Here is a 27016-nt window from a genome sequence, read left to right on the forward strand (position 1 = left end):
AATATCTCTAGGCCTCTCTGTATTCATTCTGCTGGTCATTTCTTACAGAACAACAATGTTCCATAGCATTCATATACCAAAATTTATTTAGCCATTCTCCAATGATGGGCATTCATTCATTTTCCAGTTTCTAGCCACTATGAAAAGGGGCTGCCACAAACGTTTTGCACAGTAATAACTGTATGCACAGTTTGATAACTTTTTGAGCATAGTTCCAAATTGCTCTCCAAAATGGTTAGATCCATTCACAATTTCACCAACAATGTATTAGTTTCCCAGTTTTCCCACATCCCCTCCAACATTTCGCATTATCTTTCCCTGTCATTCTAGCCAATATGACAGGAGTATAGTGGTATCTCAGAGTTGTCTTAATTTGCATTTCTCTGATCAATAATGATTTGGAGCATCTTTTCATATGGCTAGAAATAGTTTCAATTTCATCATCTGAAAATTGTCTGTTCATATCCTTTGACCATTTATCAATTGGAGAATGGCTTGATTTCTTATAAATTAGAGTCAATTCTCTATATATTTTGGGAATGAGACCTTTATCAGAACCTTTAACTGTAAAAATGTTTTCCCAGCTTATTGCTTCCCTTCTAATTTTGTCTGCATTAGTTTTGTTTGTACAACAGCTTTTTAACTTGATATAATCAAAAATTTCTATTTTGTGATCAATAATGATCTCTAGTTCTTCTTTAGTCATTAATTCCTTCCTCCTCCACAAATCTGAGAGGTTCTTCGATGTTGTTCTAATTTATTTATAATTTCTCCAATACCATTTTAAAGAAACATTTGTTAAATAAAAAAATACTTCTTAAGAACTATAACTTTTAAAATCAATTGTTGAGTCATTTAGACATGTCTGACTCTTTATAATTTCATTTGGGGTTTTCTTGGCAAAAATACTGGAGTGGTTTGCTATTTTCTTCTCTAGCTGATGTTACAGATGAGGAAACTGAAGCAAATGGGGGTTGCCCAGGCTCACACAGCCAGTCTGAGGCAGAATTTTGATAAGTATTTCTGATTTTAAGCCCAATGCTCTATCCACTTTGCCACCTTGATGCCTTTTAAATCAATAATTTTAGACTAATTGTTGAATATATCCATTATAGAATGTCCCTCAGTTGGGGAATGTCTGAATAAGTTATGATATATCAATATAATGGAGCATTGTTCTATAAAAATGAAGAGCAGGCTGAATAAGTTTTGGTATATGAATACAATGGAATATTATTTTATAAGAAATGATGAGTAGGCTGGTTTCAGAAAAGCCTGGAAATACTTAAATGAACTGATGCTAAGTGAAACAAACAGAACCAAGAGAACATCATACACAGTAATAACAAGATTGTGATGATCAACTATGATGGACTTGCTCTTTTCAACAACAAGGTGATTCAAGGCAATTCCAACAGACTTGTGATGGAAAGTGCCATTCATAAGCCAAGAGAGAACTATGGATACTGAATGTGGATCAAAGCATAATATTTTCACCTTTTTGCCATTGTTTACTTATTTTTTCATTTCTCATGTTTTTTCCCTTTTAATCTGATTTTTCTTGTATAACATGATGAAATATATTTACATGGATTTCTTATACCCACCATAATCTAGAGTCAGTCCAAATTGTTCACTTATTAAGAATAATCTATATTGTCTATACCTTATTATAAGAAACAGTTTGACTTAATGGATGGAGTTGCTCTAATCCTGCCTTAGAAAAGGACCCATTGTAAATCATATAACCAACTTCATTGTCTCAGTTTCCCTATCTGAAAAATGAAGGTTGCAACAGCACTTATCTCACAGGGCTACTGTGAAGTGTTGTAAATCAGCTATTTTTACTTGGTAATTACTATTAGTGTCAGCCAGAAAGCTTTTGAAATTATCTCCTGAATGGTCTCTACAAATATTTCATTTCTGGGGGACCCAACAGAAGCAAATGAAAACAGTTGGTTTACATGGTAATGGTCAGATGGTGCTGGAATTAAGTTTCTAAAGGGTTGTTCTTTAGTGTCCCATCTATAATGAAACTAGGTTGGAACTCCGAGACTTGACAAGGTTTTTGCAAACAGCAGTGATTTACAAGGACAGATTGTTACTCCTTCTTTAACTTTTAGGTACCAAGGCAAATGCAAGAGAAATTAAAAAGGGACACTGTCTGTGACAGATAATTCAAATTCTCTGAATCTCAGGTCAATTCAATTAAACAAATAATTATTAAGAACTTAATACATACTAGCTACTAGGCTAGGCCCTAAGGATACACCGCTAACTTTCAACTGGAGGATATAACACTTTGGATAAATAAATACAAATACAAGAGCATTTAATGAAAGAACAATTAGGAGCATGAGAAAATTTGCTGAGCTTTGCAGGAACGTTAGGACTACAAGAGAAAGAGATAAGGAAAAGAGTATATCCCAGACCTGTGAGATGGTTTATAGGAAACCACGAATGCAAGAGATAGACCAGGGGAGAGTAGGGTCATGAAGGACATTTTCTATTTCACAGTAAAATAGGCAGTAGGGTCCTTTGCTGGAAGAGTCTGAGGAAAGAAGACTAGAAATAATCAGTAATGGAGAGTGTGATAGGTTCAGTCAGGGAAGGATAAAGCATTGCAATAGGGCAATGAGCATCCAATTGACATATGTGGTGGCTGTTGACTCATTTAAGTCAAGTCTAACTCTTTATGAGCCCTTTTGGAGTTTTCTTGGCAAGATACTGAAGTGGTTTGCCATTTCCTTCTCCAGCTCATTTTACAGATGAGGAAACTGAAGCAAACTGGGTTAAATGACTTGTACAGGATCAGACAACTTGTATCTGAGACTAAATTTGAATTTGGGAAAATGAGTCTTTCTCATTCCAAGCCCAATGCTCTATCTTCTTAGCCACTAACTGCCCCATTCCCTACTCCTTATCCCAACTGAAAATATATAAGAAAAAATTTATGGTGGATCCACATTCTATGGTTCTGAAATTATAGAATATTTTTGTTAACTAGTGCTTTCCATTCCACCTACATGATAGATGGCAAAGCTGTTTATTTTATTTTATTTTTTTATCATGCACACCTCATTTAGAACCTATTTTAACAATAACAGCATGCAAGCCTGCTGAAACATACAATTCCCTGTCACTTAAAATTATCTCAGTTAGCTCTGGAGAATCCTAATGGGCAACACAATAATGAATTCTCTAATGCTGCTGAAATGAATCCCACCCACATCATTTTATGGTGATACTTTTCTTAACTATTTTTGATATAGAGAGGGGTGGGAGGATTTTTTCCTATACATTAAGGTCTTAGGCTTCATATTTTTTGCCCTTATTTTAATGAAACACCAGCAGGCCCATCTAAGTTTTTGGATAAGTCCTTGCTTGCTAATCCAATATAATGTGGCACCCATATTAATGAAAGCTGTATTTTCTTCAAGTAGGAACGACAGTTCTATATTCTTTTAGGCCCTGAGAAATATTAGACACTGAAGGCTGGTAAACATGAAGCCATGAGGCATGATAAGGACTGTGCCATTCTCAGATAAATCTTCATGTTCAACCTCTGATGGCAGCTCCCCAAGCCATATGCCTTCAGGAACATGCTTTGGGGAGTGTTTGGCTGTGATAACACAGAGATTTCAAGCAGCAGAAATCATTTTAAAAGGGAAAAAATGAAATAAAAAGTTGTTGAAACCTTTGTGGTCTTATCTTTTAGAAGTTAACTAAGAATAACAACCAAAATTATATTGAGGCTCTGATGTAGAAAACCCAATATATAAAAAGACAAGCTTATTAAAGTATTAAATGAAACAGTGATAATTTACCTTATGAAAGACAATCTTATTTTTTAATAGCAACTCTTTTAAAAATATTTAATAGGATTTTTTTCAATTACATGTAAAGATAGAATTCAATATTTATTTTTTGTAAGATTTTGCATTCCAAATTTTCTTTTCTTCCCCCCTCTCCCCAAGATAGCAAGCAATCTAATATAGGCTATACATGTACAAACATTTAAAATATTTTCCCATGTTAGTCATGTTGGGAAAGAAAAATCAGATCAAAAAGGAAAAACAACAAGAAAAAAAGCAAACAAAATTTTAAAAAAGGTGAAAATAGTATACTTTGATTCAGTTTCCACAGTTCTCTGGTAGGTAATCTTAAACAAGGATCTATAATATAATTCCTTTGTTTTTTAAATTATTTTTATTTGGTTAAATATTTCCCAATAACATAAAAATTAGCAATTAAAAAAATTGAGTTCCAAATTTTTTCCCTCCTTCTAGCTCATGTCCTCTCTGTGAAAAGGTAATTTGATTTTGATTATACATGTAAGGTCATATAAAATATATTTCCATATAATCTATGTTTAAAAGAAAATAAAGGAATAAAGATAATTTTTTAAAAAAATATTCTTTAATCTGTATTCAGGGTTTATCAGTTCTCTCTCTGGAGGTAGGTAGCATTTTTCATTCAGGATCCTTGGGATAGTCTTGATCAGAGTAGCTAAATCTTTAGTTGATCATCTGTACAATATTGCTATACAACATATACAATGTTCTCCTGGTTATAATTACTTCATTTTTCATGAGTTTTATATAAGTCTTCCCAGGTTTTTCTGATACCATCCAGCTTATCATTTCTTAAAGCACAATAGTTTTTTTAAATGGTATTTTAATTTTTCCAATTACATGTAAAGACGATTTTTAACATTCATTTTTAAAATGAAATTTTGAGTTCCAATTTTTCCCCTTCTTCCTGTCCCTCCTCTCTAAGAAAGCAAGTTATTTGAAGTCCTTCAAATAAGAATTTCTTAACCTCTTTTTTTGGTCAGACTTCTTTGACAATCTGATAGTTTGTGAATCTCTTCTCAGAATATATTTTTAAATTTATAAAATAAAATATATGTGATTACAAAGCAAATCAATTATATTGAAATGTTATTAGATATTTTAAAAATTCATGGACCCTAGATTGAGAACCCTAACTTTGTTTAAGAGATAAGAATACATTTCAAATTTGACTTGATTTCCAGAAATTTGATATACATGGAACTTTTTATGAATGTCTATTGAAATGTCTATGAAATTGAAGCAAAACGTTTTTAAACTATAGATTCCCGTTGAGCTTCTTAAGTTAATGGTAATGGATAAGCATAATAATGGTCTTTGAAATGAATTTTACCTAATAGATATATTTTTTTAAGTATTCTTTCTACTCATTCTTCTTAGCTTCAGGATAAAAATGAAGCAGGACACAATAGTCATGAAAATCATGCTTGTCCACATAGATTTATTTTCTAGAGTACGTATTTTTATCTATCCAGCCAATTTTTTTATGATTAAAATTGTAAGGGAGAATTAAAACAGAAACTAATTATTTGAGTTGTGTTATAAGTAAATTATTTCAGTTTCACTTAATTTGTAAGGGATTTCATGGTTCCTTGGCTATAAATCTCATCCAGAAAACTAAAATGACCAACATTTAACTTTATTTTTTTTAAGAAGAGAATTATAACTGGGGAACACTATCTAATATTCCCAGTTGATATTAGTGTTTTTGAAAGATATGATAATGAAAAGCACAAAACAAAGAAATTCCTTCATTTTATTATCATCCTTTGAGAAAAGGTAGGGCCATAAAAAGATATTAGAATGGAGGGCTTTTCTTTCTAATAATGACAAGAAATATACTTGGCCAGATGAAATATGTGGAAGGAAAAGTAGTGCATTTTCTATCCCCTTGTATACTGTAATTTTCTTCTAAGTGAAAAAATAACCCTGGTTATTCTTAGCCATGGTTAAAAGTTTGAGTTTCCCCTTAATAAAACTACATAAACATGCATGAAATAATGGAGAAAATAACTGTCCTCTTGCTCAGCCCTCTCATTTTACAAAAGATGAAATTGAGACCTGGGGACACCTAGTAGATATTTAATAAATATTGAATCGAATTAAGGGAGCTATTCAGAGACACAGCTATAGAGTCAGGACTAGAAATAAAATTTTCTGACACCCCTGTCTAATGCTTTTTTATACCCTGAATCCCTTTTTAGGGGGTAGATTGGAGGGAGAAATCAGGGGTAAGTAACTTGCTCCAGGGTCTCATAGCTGGTGAGTGTATGATGTCATATTTGAACTCAACCTTCTTGACTCCAAGGCTGGCATTCTATCCACTTTGCCACCTAGTTGCCCCTAATAAAATTCTTGAAAGGTGGCTCAACAGTTTTCTAAGTTGTTATGGCTTTTGTTTTTTATGTTTATTCTGGTTTTGTTTACAGAAGAGTAGAAAAATAGACAAAAATTTGGAAAAAGCAGGAAATAGGAGAGAGCCAACAGAAGATTCAAGAGCTATATTTCCTTTACATTCCTTCTTAACCTTTCCTCAGGTCCCTCCCCTAACTCCCAATTTAAAATTGAACTTAGAACTCCCTGCCAAATATGTGGCAAGGGTGGTTGTCCAGGTATCTGCCAAGTAATAGGAAGATTAATGAAGTTGGCTCTGGTATCTGATGAGACCAATATAATTAACTGTGTTTCTATGTAATTTTGGAAACATCTGTGTAAGGGAGAGTGAGCCCAAGGTGCCTTTTCTATTTTTCAGGTCTCTCACAGAAGCCTGGGGTTATCTAATGCTATGCATTTTCCAAAGCACTTAACAAACAACGAAACATTAAAAATAAATTTTGCCTTTTATGTGTTCTGTCATTTTCTAGAAAGCAGTTGTTGCCTTAAGAGTTAATTTAAGAGTTGTCTTAAATTCACAGATCTTCCTTAGAAAGTGAAGCACTTTGCTCTGCTTCTTGCTGGGCTGGGAAAACATACCACTGCTTGGTAAGATCACTATCTTGGCAACAGTAAATGTTGCTTTTAGCTCTCACAGCTGCAGCTGTATAAGCCATGTAAGTGCTCAGTCTTCCCAAATGAATAGTATGTTTGCATGAGGTACTGCTGAGATCAGAGAGTTTGACTTTTTTTTTTTGGATAGAGAATTTTCTTTGATTTTCTTCTTGTCTTTATTTTGAAATACTAATGATCTGAGGATTTTTCGTCTCTATTGAACTTATTTATTTGATTTTTTTTATGTGGAATATGGGCTTATGGATGGTAGGAGAAGAAGATGAGGGAGAGAAGAAGAGAGATTTCTCTTCAGGGACTTCTGTAGCCCACCAGATAAGATAGCTTCTCTTGATTCTGTGGTTAATCAATCTTTGACACAACTGCTGACCAATTAGGAGTTGCTTACAGTACATGTTCTTTAGCAAGGGAATAAAACACATGTCTCACAGAATGATACCTAAGCATATGTCCAGTTCTATAGGGTGGACATTGTTCAGTTCAGCAGAATAGAGTTGCATTAATCATCTTTCTGAAATTTATTTTAAAGAGGTGCTTAGTAATTTTATTTTCAAAGAAAATTTCTTATTTAGACCATGCTACCCTCCTTTCTAATGGAGGCTAGAATTACACTGAAAGGTAGGAAACATGTAAAGATTCTATACAGCACTGCACCTGGAGTCAGGAAGACTCGTCTTTTGAGTTCAAATCTGGCCTCAGACACTAGCTGTGTGGTCCTGGACAAGTCACTTACCTGTTACCTCAGTTTTCTCATCTGCACAATGAGCTAGAGAAGGATATGGTAAACTATGCTGGTGTCTTTGCCAAGAAAACCCCAAATGGGGTCACAATCTGACAATCAAAAAACAACTCACTGAACAACAACAAACCATTAATAAATTTTGTGACTTTGGATGAATCAATTAAATTTTCTGGGCTTTAGTTATTTCAGTTATAAGACAAGTTATAAGACAATGATATAATGGCAAGAACAATGGATTTGTTGTCAGAAGACCTGGTTAAATTTTGACTTTGCCACTTATTCCCTATATGACATTCACTGTATCTTTAACCTCTCTGGCTTTTTATACTCTCATATATAAACATAGGAATGTATATACCAGTAGACTGTAAACTCCTTAAGGATAGGAGCTGTTTTGTTTTTGTCTTTATGCCCATAGCACATAACACAGTGCCTGATGTTAAATAAATGCTGATCATTTATCAATGTTATATATTAACAAATTCTGCTCAATAAATTCCTCAACAATATTTTAAAAAATTTCCTTCCTATCCATGCTTTACCAAAAGCCAATACAATGAAAAAAACATAAACCAAATAAGATCCCTCTACTTCCCAACCTAAGTTCTAGGAACAAAGTCCCCTAGAGTTCCCTCTATTCTTTTTGTTTAGGATTTTTTTAAGCATTTAAAATGTGCTCTCTCTATTCAGATCTCCCAGAAGTAGTTATTTCCCTTGACATTGAAGAACATAACAATATTCCTATAGTTTTTAGGAGCTCTGAGTAAAAGCACAGACAGTTTTGACTTAAAATGTTTTTTAAAAAATGATATATGTGACCTTCACAGATTTCATGCAACCACTTGGTCCCAAGTGGCCTGACAAGTGATTCTGAAAGCACAAAGAAGCCTTGGTCCATCTGTCTTGATGAGAAGTTCAGTTTGTTTCATCAAATCCAAAACAAGAGATGCCGTCTTTACTCTTTGGGGTGAGTATACCAGGAAAAGGAAAACCAAACTCACTTATACCATCCAGGTCTATTTTAACATTATTCAAAGACTCATGTAGTCAAGATATAAAGAATGTTGTTATTTCTTTGCCTGTCTCATTGAAGACACATCTGTCTGTCATCTTCTTGTACCTGGAGGGCACATGAAGTTGGTTTGCAGCTAATTCCTCTCTTTCCAAGGCTTGCTTATCTTTCCTTTCTTTTATGGCAGTGAATTGACAGCTTCAGTGTTCAACAAGGTTATGGTTCCCATGATTGTAGCTCATGAATTTAGGATTAAAGTTAAGCTTCCATATGAGAGGGAGAAAGGATTCTGACTAATGAGAAGAGTTCAGAGAGAGGAAGTATCTCAGTCACAGTGATTACCCAGAGGAAATGGCCAGAATTGTATAAAAGCCTTCCAGGTCTAACAGTCAAGCAAGATATTTCTGTATATTTTAGGGGAAAATGGTCCTATGCAATAAACTATTCATTCTCTTTTTGATATCAGTGTCATATAGGGAAAACTTTTTTTAAAATTAAATTTCATACCCTTTAATTTTTAAAATCTATTTGTATAAATCATTTAATCTTTCAAAGTTTATAAGATCATAAATTTCATAGAACATATAAGATGTAAGTCCTAAGATAAATCTCTTCTAATCTGTATCATTGGAGGGGCACATTAGAGTCCTCATTGGGAGGACTCTACACCAACGAAATCATAAATTTGACTTAAAATGAAATTAATATGTGCAATTTCTAAGAGTTAGAGCAGACTTAGATTTAATAGGCATTAAATCTATTTTTAGTATTTTACTTTTTCTAATTTTCAACATTCAGTTTTTGAAAGATTTTGAGTTTTAAATTTTTCTCCCTTCCCTCTCTCCTCCCTAAGATGACAAACAATTTGATATAGGTTATACATGTTCAATCATAGAAAATATTTCCACATTAGTTATGTTGTAAAATAGAAACAAAAGGGGAAACCCCCTTCCCTAAAGTGAAAATAGTATATTTCAATCAGCCTTCAGACTCCATAAATTCTTCTTTTGGATGTGGATAGTATTTTCCATCATGAATCTTTTGGAATTATCTTGAATCATTGTTTTGCTGAGAAGAGTTCACAGTTGTTCATCATAATATTGATGGTTCTGTTCACTTCACTCAGCATCAGTTCGTATAAGCCTTTCAAGGTTTTTCTAAAATCTGAATAGGTATTTAGTTAATGCCTACCATGTATCAGGTACTGTGTGCTAAGCACTTTACAAATATTCTCATTTAATACAATGACCCTGAGAAGCAGATAGCATTATTTATTCCCTTTTTACAGATGAGGAAGCTGCAGCAGATAGAAATTTAGTGACTTGTCCAGGACCAAAAAGCTAGCTATGATTTGCCTCAGAGTCACATTCCCTCTTAATCTGTAAAATAGTAGGTTGAATTAGTTGATTTATAAAATCTCTTTTACCTGTGTATCTTATACAAGACAGGCTTTCAATTCACACTTGGAGGGGGAAGTACTGGTAAATATTTTAACAGTTATCTCTGAGGGAGGAAAAAAATGAACACAAGTTTAATCTCCATTATTAATATTTTTCCATTACTTTCTTAAGTCTAGAAAAACAACAAAGCAAATCAAACCCTGATTTATAGCATTTGCCAGTTACAAATGCTCATACTGAAAATTGAACAATTAGCTCTAAAAATTATCCGTGTAATCTGGGCTAAGTGACTTCATGTTTCTGATCCTTAGCCTTTTCTCATCTATAGAATAAGAAGCTTGGACTAGTTGACTTCTGAGGTTCCTTCCAGCCCTAAATCTTTGACCCCTCAAACTGAGTCAGAAGAAGTATGTTCATCTTGTCCAAGACCACACAAACAATGAATGGCAGAGTTAGATTATGAATCAATGTTTTCTGAGTGCCTTTCCTATGATATACCATATTTTTAAGCAAAAGTTTGATGATCCCCTGTCAGATATATTGTGGAGGAATTTTCCTTCCAGGTGCAGATTAGATATAGTAGTCTTTGATGTCCCTTGTAACTGAGATTCTGTGATTCTGGAATGAAATTTTTTTTTTTAAAAAAGGCAACAAATCTAGACATCCTCTGAACATATATAGGTAGTTCTTAAATTGCCAGTAGAACTGTATCTCCAAGAGTTTCTTTTTTAAGACACTTGTTTGGAATTCAGAATGTATTTTCTCCCATATATGTAGTGATCCATGGAAGTTTAGATTTCCTGACCAGCATATAAAAAAACTTGTTTAATCACACTTACTTCAAGGCTCTATGATTTCTTCAGCACATGTATTTCCTTTATTGATAGAGACTGCAATCCTTTATTTGTTTTTTCTTAAATCTATTTATTTTAAAATTCAATTTTTGAAAATTTTGAGTTCAAAATTCTCTTCCTCTCTCCTCTGCTCCACCTGCTGAGAAGGCAAGCAAATAATAGATTATACATGTGAAATCATATAAAAATATTTCAATATTAGCCACATTGGCAAAAAATAAAGTGAGAAAATATCTTTTGATTTGTATTCAGAGTTCATCTGTTCTCTTTCTGGAATTGGGTAGCATTTTTTCATCATTAGTCTTTTAGAATTGTCTTGGATCATTGTATTGTTTAGATAGTTATTTCACAGTTCATTAACAACATTAGTCAACATCGTTGTTGTTAGCATGCATAATAATCTCCCAGTTCTCCCAGTATCTATCCTAGTTCTTGCTATGTGTTTTTTTCCTAAAACACTGTCTTTTTGCTCCCCCTGTGCCCATCATTTCTTATAGCATACTCTAGCATTCCATTACAATTATATGCCCAAACCTGGTCAGTCATTTTCTTAAATGATTACTATCTCTTCAATTTTCTAGTTCTTTGCTACCACAAAAATAGTTACTATAAATATTGTTATACATATATGTCTTTTTCTTCTTCTTTTGATCCCACTTGGTAGTGGTTATTGCTAGATCAAAAGGTATACAGTTTTATAGCCCTTTGAGCAAAGTTTCAAATGATTCTCCCAAATATTTGGACCAGTTCACAACTTCACCAATAGTCAATTAGTATACCCATGTTTCCTCATCCTCTCCAACATTTGTCATTTCTGATAGGTGTGAGGTGGTATGTATCTAATCAATAGAGATTTAGAGCATTTTTCGTATAACTATGTATATGACTTTGATTTCTTCTTCTGAAAACTACTTGTTCATACCCTTTGAACATTTATCATTTAAGGAATAACTCTCTCCCTTTCTCTTTTTCTTGTTATAAATTTGAGAAATGAGGCCTTTATTAGAAAAAGTTGCTATAATTTTTATATCACTTTATTGTCTATGGTACTTTTAAACAAAATATCATTTTCCCAAGTATATCTTTTAATTAGATCTATTTTTTTCTCTTGCTTTGTCTGAGATTGTGATTGCTATCCCTGTCTTTAAAAAAAAAAAAACAACTTCAACTAAAACGTATAAGATCCTGCTCCAGCCCTTTAATTTAACTCTGTGTGTTTCTTTCTATTTCAAGTGTTCTTTGTTGTAAACAATATATAGATGCATTCTGGTTTCTAATGTATTCTACTATCCACTTTATTTTATGGGTGAGCTCATCCCGTTCATATTCACATATTATTATTAAGTGTGCATTTCCCTCCATTCTATTTTCTTCTATATATCCTTCTCTCTCTTTCTATCTATCCTGTCCCTCCTTAAAAGTATTAGTTTCTGACCCCTGCTTCTTTTAATCTATCTTCCTTTTTATCACCTCTCTCACATCTTCTGTACTCTTCCCCTTCTATTTTTCTAGTGGGTAAGATAGATTTCTATATCCTACTGAGTGTGTATGTACATATATTTCCCTCCTTGAACCAATTCCAATGAGTGTGAAGCTCAAGCATTGCTCCTCTCCCCATTTCCCTTCCATTATAATAGTTCTTCCTTGTGTGCCTCTTTTATGTGGGAAAAAATTTCTCCATTCTACATCTCCTTTATGCCTTCTCCAAGTGCATTCATTTTTCACACACTCATTTTTTTTTAGATCCTTCCAACACAGTTGATTCAAACTCATGCCTTTTGTCTATATAGACTCCTCACAACCCTAATAATGATAAAGTTCTTAGGAGTTTCATATATCATTTTCCCGTTTAGGAATGTAAATAGTTTAACTTTCTCGAGTTCCTTATGATTACACTTTCATGTTTACCTTTTTTATGTTCTCTTGAATTTTATGTTTCAGTGTCAAATTTTCTTTTCATTAGAAATGCTTGAAAGGCCTCTCTTTTCATTAAATATCTCTCCCTCTGAATATTTCTGCTCTAAAATTTTTCTGGGTAGATTAGTCTGGTTTGTAGTACTAGCTTTTTTTCCTTCCAGAATATCAAATTCCAAATCCTCTTCTTCTTTAATGTGGAAACTACTAAACCTTGTGTGATTCTGACTATGGCCCACAATATTTGAATTGTTTCTTTCTAAATGCTTGCAGTATTTTTTCCTTGTCCTGAGAGCTTTGAAATCTGGCTATAATATTTCTGGGAGTTTTCATTTGGGTATCTCTTTCAGGAGATAATAGGTGAATTCTTTAAATTTCTATTTATTCTTTAGACCTAAGATATTTGGGACAGTTTTTCTTTACTTTCTTAAAATATGATATCCAGGTTATTTTTTTTAAATCATGGCTTTCAGATAGACAATAATTTGCAAATCATCTCTTCTTAATTTATTTTTCAGGTCAGTCATTTACTGAGAGAATTTATATTTTCCTCTTTTTTACCCTTTCTTTGAGTTTGTTTTATGGAGTCATTAGTTTACACTGGCCCAATTCTAATTTTTAAGGAATTGTTTTATTCAGTGAGCTTAAAAAAACAAACAAACAAACAAAAAAACCTCTTTACCCATTTGATTAGTCCTGCTTTTTAAAGAGAATTTTTGTGCCTCTTTTATTTAGGCCAATTCTGTTTTGTAAGTAGTTATTTTCTTCAATTTTTTTGGTGCTCTTTTTACTAAGTCATTAATTTTCTTTTCAAAATTCTCTTGCATTATTCTCATTTCTTTTGCCAGTTTTTCCTCTACCACTTATTTCTTTCTTTAACTCTTCCAGGAATTCTTGCTGGCCTTGGATCTAATTAGCATTTTTCTTTGAGGCATTGCTTATAGTTATTTTCACATTGTTTTCTTTTTCTGAATTTATTCTTAGTCTTCCTTGCTAGCATAGTAGCTTTTTATGACCAAATTATTATATTTTATTTTGCTGATTTTCCAGTCTATTTCTTGACTTTGCATTTTGTGTTAAAATTGGACTTTATTCATCTAAGGGGGGAGGCACTGTCCTAAGCTTTAGGCTTTTTCAGAGCTTGTACTGGGGATAAGTTTTTAGAGTTTCTGGAGTGATCCAAGTTGAGACATTGTCACATTTATCCTAGTTTGTGCTCCAGTCTTTACCTAGAAATAACCCCTGCTCTTCCAAAGCCAAAAACACTAGAGCTCCTCTTTGCCTTGGAACTGTTATCAGGGCTGCTGCTTCCTTATAACTTATCAGAAACATCGTCTCTTTTTTGGAACTGCAACCCAGCACTATTTGTGGGAAATAGTTTCTAATCAGTGACAGCTACATCCAATGTCAATAAAGGCTCCCATACAATCTCTTTCTAACCAGTTGTGTCTACATTTTATCTCCCTCTCCTGTGGTCTTTGGGCTGAGAACTGGACAGCTGCTGTTGCCACTGTTGCAGCCACCTCCAAAACCCATAGATAGTGCTTCCAAGCTGTGCGCCAGCCTGGCACCCACCCTGTTGTGACAGACCCATCCTGCCAAGTTGTGTGAAGCTAGGAAAAAATCTTATGCTTATTGCTTATTGGCACTGCTCCTCCAAAATTTTATTTGAGGAGTTATTTTAAAGTTATTTAGAGAGCAATGTTGTGGGAGCTCAGCTGGGTCACTGCCTGTTCTCCACCATCTTACCCCTACTGATTAATCCCCCTGTATTAGACAGCTTTTGTAAACTATTGTGGCCCTTGCCAAGTTTTACCTGTTAGCCAAATTTCTGGTCATAAACCTCATCACTGGAAGGTGATGCTGGCTCAAATGGTAAGTGCATAGTTCATTCCTAATCCTGTCCTGGCAGCATTTTCAGTTTGATGGGATCATCCAGAGGCTGAGCTACTTCAGACTCATCTCTTCTGCGATTGAAAAAACCTTTTTCTTTTTATCTCTACAACTTTTTTTTTTATCTCTACAGCATTTAGGACATAGTAAGTACTCCTCTTATTAACTAAAATTAGTTTGGATCAGTTCTGCCACTATAATGACTGGTGAGACTTTAAATCATTCAACCCTTTTGGGTGAACTCTGTAAAATGAGATTTGGTTGCAAAAATTCAAAATTTTTAGCTTAGAAAAAAGATCTTGGAAGATAAATGATGCTATTATCAAGTATTTAGTCGGTCAATCAATAGTGCTGACAATGTGCCAAGGCACTATACTAAGGTTTGGCGATGATAAGAAATCCAAAAGATGGTCCCTGGCCTCAAGGAGCTCACAATGTAATGGGTGAAAGACAACACATAAAAAAAGAAGATGAAAACGAAAGAAAGAAGAGATGAAAGGGGAGGGAAGAGTACCCAGAAGGGGGAAGATGAAGACTTGCAGCCATGTGGGAAATGATAGTATATCTGCCTTGGGCTATCTTAAGTGGGGTGATTCAGCAGGAACTCTCCATAATTTACCCTCTCCTCTCTCCATACTGAGGAAGGGGCCCCAGGGAGAGAGGTTTTATTAAAGGGATATTGTGAGGAAAAAGGGATAAGCCTTTTACTTTTTTTTCTCAAAGGATCAAAGATTTAGATCTGTAAAGGCCTTCAGGGGTCATCTAGTTCAACCTCCTATTTTTGCCACAGAGGAAATTGAGGCAAAATTAAGTGCCTTACCCAATTCCTCAATATTATTAAGTTATGGCTCCTCTAATTTCATACTGAGACCTTTCTAAGCCCATGCTGCTTTTCTGGGTGGAAGTTGCAGATGACTATTTCTGCCCAGAATAAGAGACAACCCTCCCCCCCCCTCTCCAATAGAGCTGTTCATATACAGCTTTAACTGGAGGAACTTGTCACTCAACCTTGTTTGCCTCAGTTTCCTCATCTGTAAAAGCTAGAGAAGGAAATAGCAAACCATTCCAGTGTCTGTGACAAGAAAATCCCATTGAGATCATGAAGTGTTGTATTCTACTGAAAACAACCCAAAGATTTTTTTCTCCCTCTCTGAGTGTCTTTAGACAGTGCCTGGCATAATAAATGCTTAATAAATGTTTGTTGGAATGTGATACAGGGGATTTCTGCTCAGATGCAAGTTATACTAGAAGACTTCAGAAGTCTCTTCTGACTGAACTTATAACAGACACATGGGAAAAGCCACCAAATAAAAATGGATCCCTCTTCCAATACTACTTTAAAATGATGAAGTTTCATTGGACTCACTAATTATCTCCTAATGACAAAAATCTCAACAGTAGGATAGACAAACCTAAGAACATCACCTCAGAAGTTGTTCCCAGGCAAATATCTGAACTTAATGTTACCTGAAACCTAGAGGGCTCTCCTTTGTACTAAGGGATTCTGAATCTGACTTTGAAGTTAGTCACATTCACAGTCATCTGGGGACAATCTGGGGGACTCACAAAAGAATAGGTTTATGTAGAAATCTCTGGCAAATGATGTCTTTACCACAGAACTCTAGGGAAAATTTCCTAAAGAATGGAAGGAATGAAACAAACACTTGTTAAGTGCCTTACTATTTGCTAGGAACCTTCCTAAGTGCTTTTACAAATATTATCTCATTTGATCCTCACAACCACCTTGAGGCACAGGTCTATCTATCCCCATTCTATAGTCAAGAAAATTGAGGCAGCCAGAGGCTAAGTGATTTGCTCAGGATGCCACAGTTGATAAGTATCTGAGGATACATTTGAACTTGAATTTTCCTGACTTCAGCCCCAGATCTTCTGTGTCACCTAGCTTAGTTTTGACTCATGTATAGGGTTTTCCCTAAGAGATATTAACAGGGTCTTTTTTAGAAAAAGTACCCAGTATATAAAGTAGATATCATATATTGAAATCCTATTTATTTCCTCCACCAAAAAAGAGCTAAAACATTAATAAAGACTGACAAGAATGCAGTAACAAATACCTAAAATATAAAACTATAACCAATCATAATTATTATATTCTGGGAATAATAATTTCCAGCTAAGATCTTTAACTATTTCCTGGTCGTAGACTCAGGAAAGAAACAAAAAGCCAAAAAGATAACCAAGGATTTGGAGGTTAATAAAGTAGTAGGAGAGGGAATTAAGATGACTATAACAAATGATTATTGAGAACATGGAATCATGAGATTTACCTTAGAGGCTATCTCTTGGTCCAATGGTTAGATAAGCTTCAGTCAGCTTTTTAAAAACAAAACAAAACATTTTGATAACTGTTTTGACTTAACTGACTTTCTTTGTATTCCTATGTATTTTATTTTGTGCATTTAGAAACCTTAGTCTGACTTAAGGGATCCACAGACTTCACAAGATAACCCAAAGAGCCATGATAAAAAAGAGGATGAGAATGCTTTGATCCAAGTTTTATTCTTCATTATTTAGATTAAGAAACAGATGTCTAGAGTGGAAACGTGAGTTAACTCAAAGTTATACACAATAGCAGATCAAGAGTTTGAATATATATCTTCACATTGCAACTCCAGAATTCAGATTCCAGACTAGCAATTTTCAAATTTTTTTGTCTTGGGACCCTTTTTCACTCTTAAAAACTATTAAGGATTTAATAAAAAAAATTTAAAAGGATTTTTGTTTATATGGTATCTATTGATATTGTTGTTATTTGTTGTATAGTTGTGTTTGATTTTTCACGGTCCCATTTGGGGTTTTCTGGGCAAAGTTACTGAGTTTTTTGACATTTCCTTTTCTAGCTTGCTTTACAGGTGAGGAAATTGAGACAAGCAGAGTGAAATGGCTTGTAAGGGTCTACAGCCAGATTTGAAATGAGGTCCTTCTGACTTCAGGGCCTACACTCTATTTGCTGTGCCACCTAGAAATTAAAACATTTTAGTGTTATTTTGAAAATAGTTTTGACTTCCTGAATTCTACCCAAAGATTCTTGGAGACCCTGTTTTGTACCATACCCAAATGAATTTTTTGACTCAAATGGAAAAATGGGTAAAGCAACCTCTAGTTATGCAGTAGGCTTTAGGAGAGAGAAAAAAATTAGTAAAATAATTCTATGATGATTTAAGCAATCAGTAAGCTTTTATTAAGTGTCCACTATGTGCCAAACCCTGTACTAAGTACTGGGGATGCAAAGATGATAAAAGGCAGTCCCTACTCTCAAGGAATTTTGAATATAATTACAGTTAGGGATGATCTTATTTATCTAATTATACAGAATATTATAAATGGCAGATGATGAGTACAAATTATTCCAGGAGTGGGAAGAGAATAGGCCTTAGACTTGTGGGTGGGTTAGGCTACTTCCCCTGGTGGAATGGGTGGATGAGAACAATTTGTTCCAGTGGTCATGAAGGTGGCCGAAAGAGGCTCTGTGGAGCACCTAGAGCCTGGTCATCTAATGCACCTGGACATTACCAGTTGACTTGGATTTTGCTTGCCACTGTACTTTGATGACTTTGGGAGAAAAAGTGAGGTTGATGTCTTTGTGCAACCCTGCTTCACTTAAATCCAGTTCATGGGCAAGTCAAGATATCACCTGTGATATCATTAGTCTTCTGAAAATGAAGGAAGAAAACGGCAGCACTTAAAATTATATATATATATATATATATATATATATATATATATATATATATGTGTGTGTGTGTGTGTGTGTGTGTGTGTGTGTGTGTGTGTATCTATATACACACACACAAATATTTCCTCACTAGAGTGAAGAAGTGATCACAGATGAAAAGCCAGCATAAAGTAGAAGAAAAAACATTGTGTTCAGAGTTGGAAGATCTGACTTTTAGACTTAAGAAATTAATCTGCTTCTCAGCTTCAGTTTTCTTATCTGTAAAATGAGATGTTTCGACTGGATGTCAGTTCCTGCTCTTAACATCTGTGATTCCTAGTGACATACTTAAAAAAGAATGAATGAGAGGGAAAGAATGATTCATCAGTATACATTTAGTATGGAGCTAGCTGTTATCCAGGTTTTTATATGGAAGTTATAGATTCAGAAAGAGGTAGAAAAGATAGGTCCTTCTTTCTATGTGAATAGGCTCTATTTTGAGGTTGAGACAAATAAGTAATGAAAATAGAAATGGGCTAAGGTCATTTAAGAAATAGTCCAGTAAGCCCTTGAGAAGTATTCATTTTTCTTTTTTTTAAAAGAAAGTTTAAAAAAATGTTTTGAAGTATTGTTTTTATTAAGAATCAGAGGTTTTAGAGCTAGAAGACACTTTAGAGAGTATCTGATTCTCTTCATTTTGCAAATAAGGAAACTGAGCACCAGAAAAGTTAATTTATCTAGTTACAAAGGTTAAAAAACAGCAGAACCAGAATACAAACTCAAGTTTCCTGACACCAAAGCCAGAGTTCTATTTCATAAGGCTGACTCATCCCACTTCTACACACTCTATTTTATATTTTATTTAATATTTTATCCACTAAAATAATTTCATTAATTTATCTGTATTTTCTTGTGATTAAACCAATTGCAAAAGAGGCTGACAGATCAGGAAGGAAAAACTATTTAGCTTTGTTGGGAAATGCTTTTAAAAAAATTCCTTGTGCTTTTCTTTGAGAATCATATCAAGGTGGTACATAGACCTTACCTTATTATAAGTAAAGAGGTAGTTTTGTTCTCTTTTAAATTTTCTTTTCTTTTTTTTTTTGGAATATACATTATGCAGCATAAGTAAAGTTTATTTGAACCCCACTGTGAAACTGAATGAGTAGCTTAGAAAAACTGACATTTGATTTGACACAGAAATATATTTAATTTAAAGCTGGAAGATGAAGAAAATATTTCTGATGCTGCCTTAAATGACAGCTACAGCTAAACCAAATAAACCCTATTCTGATAGATGGTATTCTTATTCACAAAATTCAATCACCTAGCCTTTTAATTTTTAAACTATATCACTTCCTCCTTTTATTATTTAACTTATTAAAGACTGAGGGAGTAAAAATGGAAAAGGGATAATTTATGTAAAATCTTATAAGATTTCTGAAATTAAAGAGTGAAGCTTGGGGCAGATGACATTGTATCCAGAGCAATTTTCCTAACCCATCAGTGTAACACTTTCCTGTTCAGTAAATCCAGTGGCTCTCTGTTTCTTCTAGGATCAAATATAAACTCATATGGCATTGAAAATTCTTCAAGTGTAGCTAGGTAGGTCAGTAGAAAGAGTACTGGCCCTGGAATCAGGAGGAGCCGAGTTCAAATTTAGCCCTTGATACTAACTCTGTGTGAATCTGGGCAAGTCAATCTTGTTTGCTTCATTTTCCTTATTTCTAAATGATCTGGAGAAGAAAATATCAAATCATTCCAGTATCTTTGTCAAGAAAACTCAGACATAACTAATTGAGTAAATAACAATGATCTAGTCTATTAAAATATAAATGAATAATAATAATAATAAAAGCTCTTCTCAGTTTGCCCCTTTCCTGTTTTTCCAGACTTCTCCATATATTCTACATTCTAGTCCTACTGTCTTATTTGTTGTTCTGCACAAACAACACTCCATCTCCTGTTTCCATGCCTTTGCTCTGACTGATCCCCATCCCGGGAATGTACTTTTTCTCAGTTCTGATCCTCCAAATCTTCAGTTTTTTTGAAGTCTCATTTCAAGCACTATCTTCTAGTTGAAGCTTTTGTTGATTCCTCCCAACTGCTAGTACATTTCTTTCCAAAATTAATTTATAATAGTTATGTATGTATTCTGTATTCCCTCATTAGAATATAAACTTCTCCAAAGCAGAGTGTTACATTTGTCTTTGTATACCAAGCATTTAGTACACTGTTTCACACATAGTAAAATTTTTAATAAGTGTTTGTTGAATGGTTGCATAGGAGATATAGAAATCCTAAATCTGATTCTCTTAACAGCTGAAATGCTTTTGCCTCTTGATTTCTCTCTACCATGGTTCAGGGCTATGATTCCTTGAGCTCTCCCTGAGCAACCATTTATTCATTCTTCTGCCATTTTATCCTTTTCTCTTATCCCAAATGTTTAGTTCCTAAGCAGTATTTTCATTTGTTAACCTCTTCCAGTCTCTATATTGTGGGTGCTGGAGGATTCAGAACAATGAAAACAGTGGCCATATGGTTGTGGATTGTTAGAAGTTGACAACTTTATCATAGTGTTCAGTGAGAGCTAAGAATCAGTAAAAGGGTACGAGGAAGCAAATTTCCAGGTATTAGAGGGAAGGAGAGTGAAGGGATGTAGAAATATACCTATCCTCAGATAAGGTAGATAAATCCCAGGACCACATTTTTAAAAACGTTCTAGTTTCAAAAATTTTCTGGGAATTGAACTCTGCCGTTGCAGTTGCTCCTCAGGGAACTGGGGCACATCTGGAAGTAAGAGAGGGATTAAATACCATCCTTCCTGTCTCAGGTGCCATCCTCAGCATTCTTAATAATTAAATCCAGGATAGCTTTAGTAGGATTTCAGGAGCATGAATTAAGTGTTTTTGCTTAAAATTTTTATATCCCTCATCTGCTCAACATTGTTAGAAATTCCTTTAATGGAAGGCAAAGCCATTCAATGATAGAGAGAAGATAGAGAGAAAGAGAGGGAGAGAGCTTAAAATGCAAATATGGATGAGACAATAATTTTCTTTCATTATTTCTACATCATAGTTCCCTGATTAGCTAGAACTGTGTTTCTCCTTCTGTCTCTCTGAATATTTCCCATGCAGAAGGGACACGTGTTATGTCTCTAAGCCCTTAGGTTAATATATGCAGATAAATATTTATAATTACAAAATTATGTTTATCAGTAGATAACTACAGAACTGAATTTCTTATAGATTTGACTATTTGCATCTCTGGCAAAGATAGGTACATTTAAAGGCCTTTTCCCCCCTTCTATATCCATATTTGAGAATTTGGTCCTTCTACTACTATAAGCATGTCACAAAATATTTATATACATAAATTCCTAACGATGAGGGACAAATGATGAGGCCAGTGATAGTGAAGAGGTTCAAGAACTGGGGTGGAGAATCCCCTCTGGTCGGTGCAGGTCTAAGGCAAAAGAATTTGCAAACCCAAAGTCTGTGTGGCAAAAGAAGGGAATTCAATTGTTCACTAAGTAGGAAACTTTCCTAGCAGGCAAAACTCCTCATTAGGAATTTGGCAATGAGAAGTCAGTTTTCTTAGGAAGACAGATTTCTTAGTGGCAAGGTCCTGTTAGGAAAATGGCAAAGGTTAATACTGAGAAGAGAATATCTTCACAGTGGGCAAAAGTCCTGGCAGGCAGCTTTGCCAAGAAGAGAGCTTCCAAGACAAAGCATAATTCTATTTCAGACTTGTGCAAAGATTCAGGGTTCCGAGTTGTCTTTATTAGCATTCTGAGGCTTGGGCTTCAATGCCCCAGGCCTAGAATTCCAGTTAAAAAGAGAGACTGTCAGGCCAAGATCTCCACCTGAATGAGACCATTTAACTTGGAGAGGGTGTTGTCTGGAAAAGGTATGCTTTTCCCAGGGGAAAGCCTGAAACCCTAAATCTCCCTTCTTGTACAGATTAAAGGGGACACAGCTTCAGGGTTCACCTCCATCACTAATGAGTTTGCCCTTAAATATATTTTTCAAGGTATGACATCCAGAATCCAAATTGGTCAATTTGTTATATTCATGTTAAAAAGTAGAAGCATCTCAGTTTAGCCTCTGAATAGAGTTCAAAATGCCTAACCTTCTCCTCTGTCTCTTTAGACTGGCTTGTTTATTCAACCAGATATCACACTGACACATCTGGGGTGTTCCCATAGATGTATGGCCATGACAGAGCTTTTACTCAAACTGTTTCAGCGTTTTAGGGATAACTCTTTGGTGAATGGGATGCATTCTACTATTTGCCACTGTTACTTATAAAGCCCTACTTGTATGGTTCCCATTTATATAAACTCAGTCATCATGATGTGATTAACTTTTCCCCCACTCTGCTCTTTTAATTTTTTTCCTCAATAGTATTCTGTTTTTTCCAAATATACATAAAGATAGTTTCCAATATTAATTTTTCATAAGATTTTGTGTTCTAATTTTTCTCCCTCCCTTGCTTATCTCCCTCCTCAAAACAGTAAGCAATCTGATATGTTAAACATATACAATGTGATTAACTCTTAAACACAAAAGCATTTACTTAACAATAAGGCAAAAGCAAAAATAATTATAACATTATGCTACCACAATATAAAACAAATGAAAGAATGGCAATAAGACGAGGGGAGCCCCAAAACTGTCTTACTCTCTCTTGGAGTTTGGGGGAAAGCTTGGGAACTCCTTTAGTGAAGCTCTCTTGAGAGATCCGCCCCAGGAAATCAAGATGAAGTGGTTTTATTCTGTTATCTGGGTGGGACTTGTTGAGTCCAGGACTACTCCTACTTAGCCTGAGCTGGAAATTTATATCTAATATTATTGAATTGGAAATTAGCCCAGAGACACTCATTCAATTCCAAGATTTTCTATTCCGATTCCAGCTCAAATTGCTCCCAAGCCCCACCAAGAGCTGTCCTCAGCTTCTAGCCAAGGTTTCAATTATAAAAGGGAGCAGCTGAGCTCAATCCTTGGCAGTAGAGGATATCAAAGCAGGAATCATGACTGGCTAAGAGACCTCCCTGGGCATAGCTACCTGTGAGGGACTCTGCCTGCTGAAAGACATTTTCTTTCAGCATTACTCCCTCTTTATCATTCTCTCCTATTTTCCTCACAAGACCTTATTCACCTCTCTGTCAGGATTTCTCTTCTAGGATAGGATTTTTTTGCTAAAACCTTTATATCCCTCTGTCAGAACCTTGCCACCAGTTTTTCTAGCAAAGGCTGACTCCCCAATGTCAATAATAAACTTCTTTTGTCAGTTTAACTTTTTGGATTCGTAAATTCATTTACAAAGGACTTGCGCTACCAGAAAGGGGTTCCCACAGCTCCCTGCCCTGTGCCAAACTTCATCATTTGGCTCCCTGACCAGGAATTGAGGGAGCCAGACCTCATCAATTATATCACAGATTACGTTAAAGCTGAGTCACATTTTCCCACCAATATACACAGTATATGGGGAGAGTGGGCTCACACTTAAATAAGTTCTAGAAGGGAAGAAGACAAGTGAGGACATTGCATGTGTTCAGATAACTCACAATTTTGTCTATAGTATTTGATGTCCTTGTTTTCCTCAGGAACCATTTGGAGCCCCATACAAAGCCACTTATCTGCTTTCTGTTCTTTTTGATAATCATTGTTATGCTATTGGACAAATCCACTACTTTCCTATTTTCCAATTTAAGAAAAAGTGACAAGTTCTTTTAACTTAGTCATTCTTACAAGGGCACTGAGAAAGTATTGTGCTATTTCAGTGGCAAGCAAATCCACTACAAGGAATAGTTTTAGTTTAGCTCTCTAGGAAATTCAGACTTGCCTGATCAACTCTTCATTCAAAAAGATTCTGCATCTTCTAATCAGCTTTCAATATCTTGTTACCATAAAACAGAACTTATATAAGCAAAACTGCTTAGTTTCACTCTGCAATACAAATAAGTCCAATAAATTAACACAATTCTGCTTTACTCAATCACATAACAAAGAAACTACAAAACTCTTCTCTTCCTCTCTGCTTTTCCCTCTCAAATCTGAAGCAGGAAGTTGAGATCAAGCAAGTAACATTGAGCTAGTGCTTAATAATAATAAAAACAATAGCTTAAATTGCAAGAGAGTTCAGCTTTCTTCCAATCAAGAGGTTTCCAACAGTCTCTAAGTATAATAGCTAAAGCTTTTCTGAGAGTTCTGTGCTCATACAGGGATCTTCTAAATTTCCCTTTTTCTGGATTCTTCATTATTCTGAATTCTTCACTATTTCTAATGACTCAAATTAGAGCTTCCGGACATCCCTTAAGTGATGAAACTCATGGAACCCAACTTTCTGTTAGTAATGGAATCAATAGCCATCATATTTTTCTATATTCTTCAAAAAGTTATTTGACATATCATCATGTAAGTTTTAACTTCTCAAATTCTAAAATCATTCACACACCAATGAGCAGAATCCTCACTCCCTTTGTCATTTCTCTGTCTTCAAACACATCCCCTCATTCCATTAATCTAAAAGGCAGTTTTCTATCTGTTTTTTTTTTTTTACTGACTCTTCTCCCATTTTGACAGAAAAGCTGTTAATTCATACGTGAGTTTGTTTATTTTTCCCCATAAATTTTTTCCTGTCCCTTTCAGCAATGAAACAATTTATGTATACAGAGAGTAATTCTTTAAAACCCCCCTTTTTATACAAAATTTCACTTTCTGCCATTTTAGCAAACAGTTTTCTTAGACATGAAAGTAGCAGTATTTTATTGTTGTAAATGAGCTATTTAAAGGTGATTATCTTTAAATATGCTGTTTATGCTGTTGAATTTTTGAGTCTATAAATCACATTTTTATTATTTATTCCTTGTTTTATGAAAGAAATACTATCTAACAAAGACATAAATTAAATTTCTCTAAAATGAATCAGATTTTTATGTTAATTTCACTTTAAAGTGGAGAAATATGGGGAAAAACCCCCATAGACTGTGTTGAGAATTTTTGTTCTAATAGAACTTAGTTTTCCAGTATTGGTTAATTTTAAGAAAGCTATTAGATACTGCTGCCCCCTAATGGGGAAGTTTGGTGGTAGAATGGATAGAGCACCCACCCTAGAATCAGGAAGACTTGAATTCAAATTCAACCTCAGACACTTACTAGCTTTGTGTCAATGATTAATTTACTTAACCCCATTTGCCTCAATTTTGGATCTATAAAGATGAACTAGAAAAGGAAATGGCAAACTACTCTAGTATCTTTGCCAGCTCAAATGGGATCATGAAGAGGAGTTGGACATGATTGAAAATAACTGAACAACAATAATTGTACCTTTGCCTCTTTGGTATTATTGAAACCTTCTCTTAAGAGTTAAAACATTAACTTTTCACTCTCTTTCAGTATTGCTAATTTTTTGGAAAACCATTGTACCTACCTTTGGAATTTGACATACTGGCTGATCTCCTCTGTCCTCAGCTCTTGTAAATATAGTCGCCTCATTCTTTGGCCCAAGTATTTCTTCTGCTTAAGTAAAGCTTTACTGTGAAAACATTCAAAGCTAGCAAGTGTGTTTGCTAAGATCTGATATAGCAGAACTTTAAAATGCATGTAACCTTTACATTTTAGACTTCAGTTATGTCAAAATAATTAGGTCACTGTTGTCTAAATGTTGCAAGCTTGAAATTCTTCTCCCCACCCTCTTAAATACCTTCTGGGTTACTTGATTCAGAGAAGTGACAGTGAAGTTTGAATAAAAATTAAAGATATTTTAATCTTTTTAAATAAATTGGAAATAATTTGAAGGATTCTGATGAAGAATTGGATCTCTTTTGGGTTCACCAAATTTGCAGCTTTAGAAGTAAATGAAGGGGATTCTTTTTTAATAGTATTTGGTGTTTCCTGATTTCTTCCTAGATTGTGTCCTATTTCTCTTAAAGATAGTACAAAATCTTATACTTATTTGCCAGGTTTTTTAGTTTTAATTCCATTCCTGTTGTTTTCTCCTATTATCATAAGATCTTTGAGCTAGAGAAGATGATGTACAGAAGTAGGGATAACTTTGAATTCAGTTATTTACTTAAATTGAGAGACTCCTTGTTTTGTTGTTCAGTTGTCTGACTCTTCATGAACTCATTTGTGGTTTTCTTGGTGAAGATACTGGAATGATTTTTATCATTTTGTTCTCCAATTATTTAATAGATGAGGAAATTAAGGTAAAGAAGGTTAAGTGTCTTGCCCAGGATGAAGTGTCTGAGGCCAGATTTGAACTTACAAAGATATGTCTTCCCGACTTCAGGCTTGTAATCTTATTCATTATACCATCTCTCTCTTTTCCATATATTTGAATAAATTGTCCATGTTCTTGTAGCATTACCTAGCTGCCCCCATGTGAAGGGGTCATTAATAAAAGCAATGATGATTTTCACTGATAACTGTTTACAGTGTGGATAATGTCCATGAACTTTTTTAATCAGAGGAAATCTAACCAGTTTAGATTGTATGTGAGTGTGTGATACACCTGTAATTTCATTTGATATAAGAAATTTCCAGGGATGGAATTTTTTTTTAATAATAGATTTTTATTTTCAAACTACATGCAAAACCTTGCATTCCAAATTTCTTTCCCTCCCTTCCCCCCTCCTTCCCTAGACAGCCAGTAATCCAAT

General features: G+C 34.5%; 1 protein-coding gene across 3 annotated transcripts in view; it reads left to right on the forward strand.

Annotated features, from left to right (window-relative positions):
* METTL24 (methyltransferase like 24) overlaps nt 1-27016 on the forward strand; it is a 175395-nt gene that overhangs the window by 55511 nt on the left and 92868 nt on the right. The window contains exon 3 of one of the 3 annotated variants that reach the window (XM_031964419.1): nt 8430-8569. In XM_031964419.1, the coding sequence (XP_031820279.1) occupies nt 8430-8569 (140 nt within the window). Of the gene's footprint in view, nt 1-8429; nt 8570-22145; nt 22261-22297; nt 22384-27016 lie in introns of those variants that run through there. The other 2 variants (XM_023503162.2, XM_031964420.1) reach the window with 2 other exon arrangements.

This window comes from Sarcophilus harrisii, chromosome 4 (assembly GCF_902635505.1).
Source record: "Sarcophilus harrisii chromosome 4, mSarHar1.11, whole genome shotgun sequence".
NCBI lineage: Eukaryota > Metazoa > Chordata > Mammalia > Dasyuromorphia > Dasyuridae > Sarcophilus > Sarcophilus harrisii.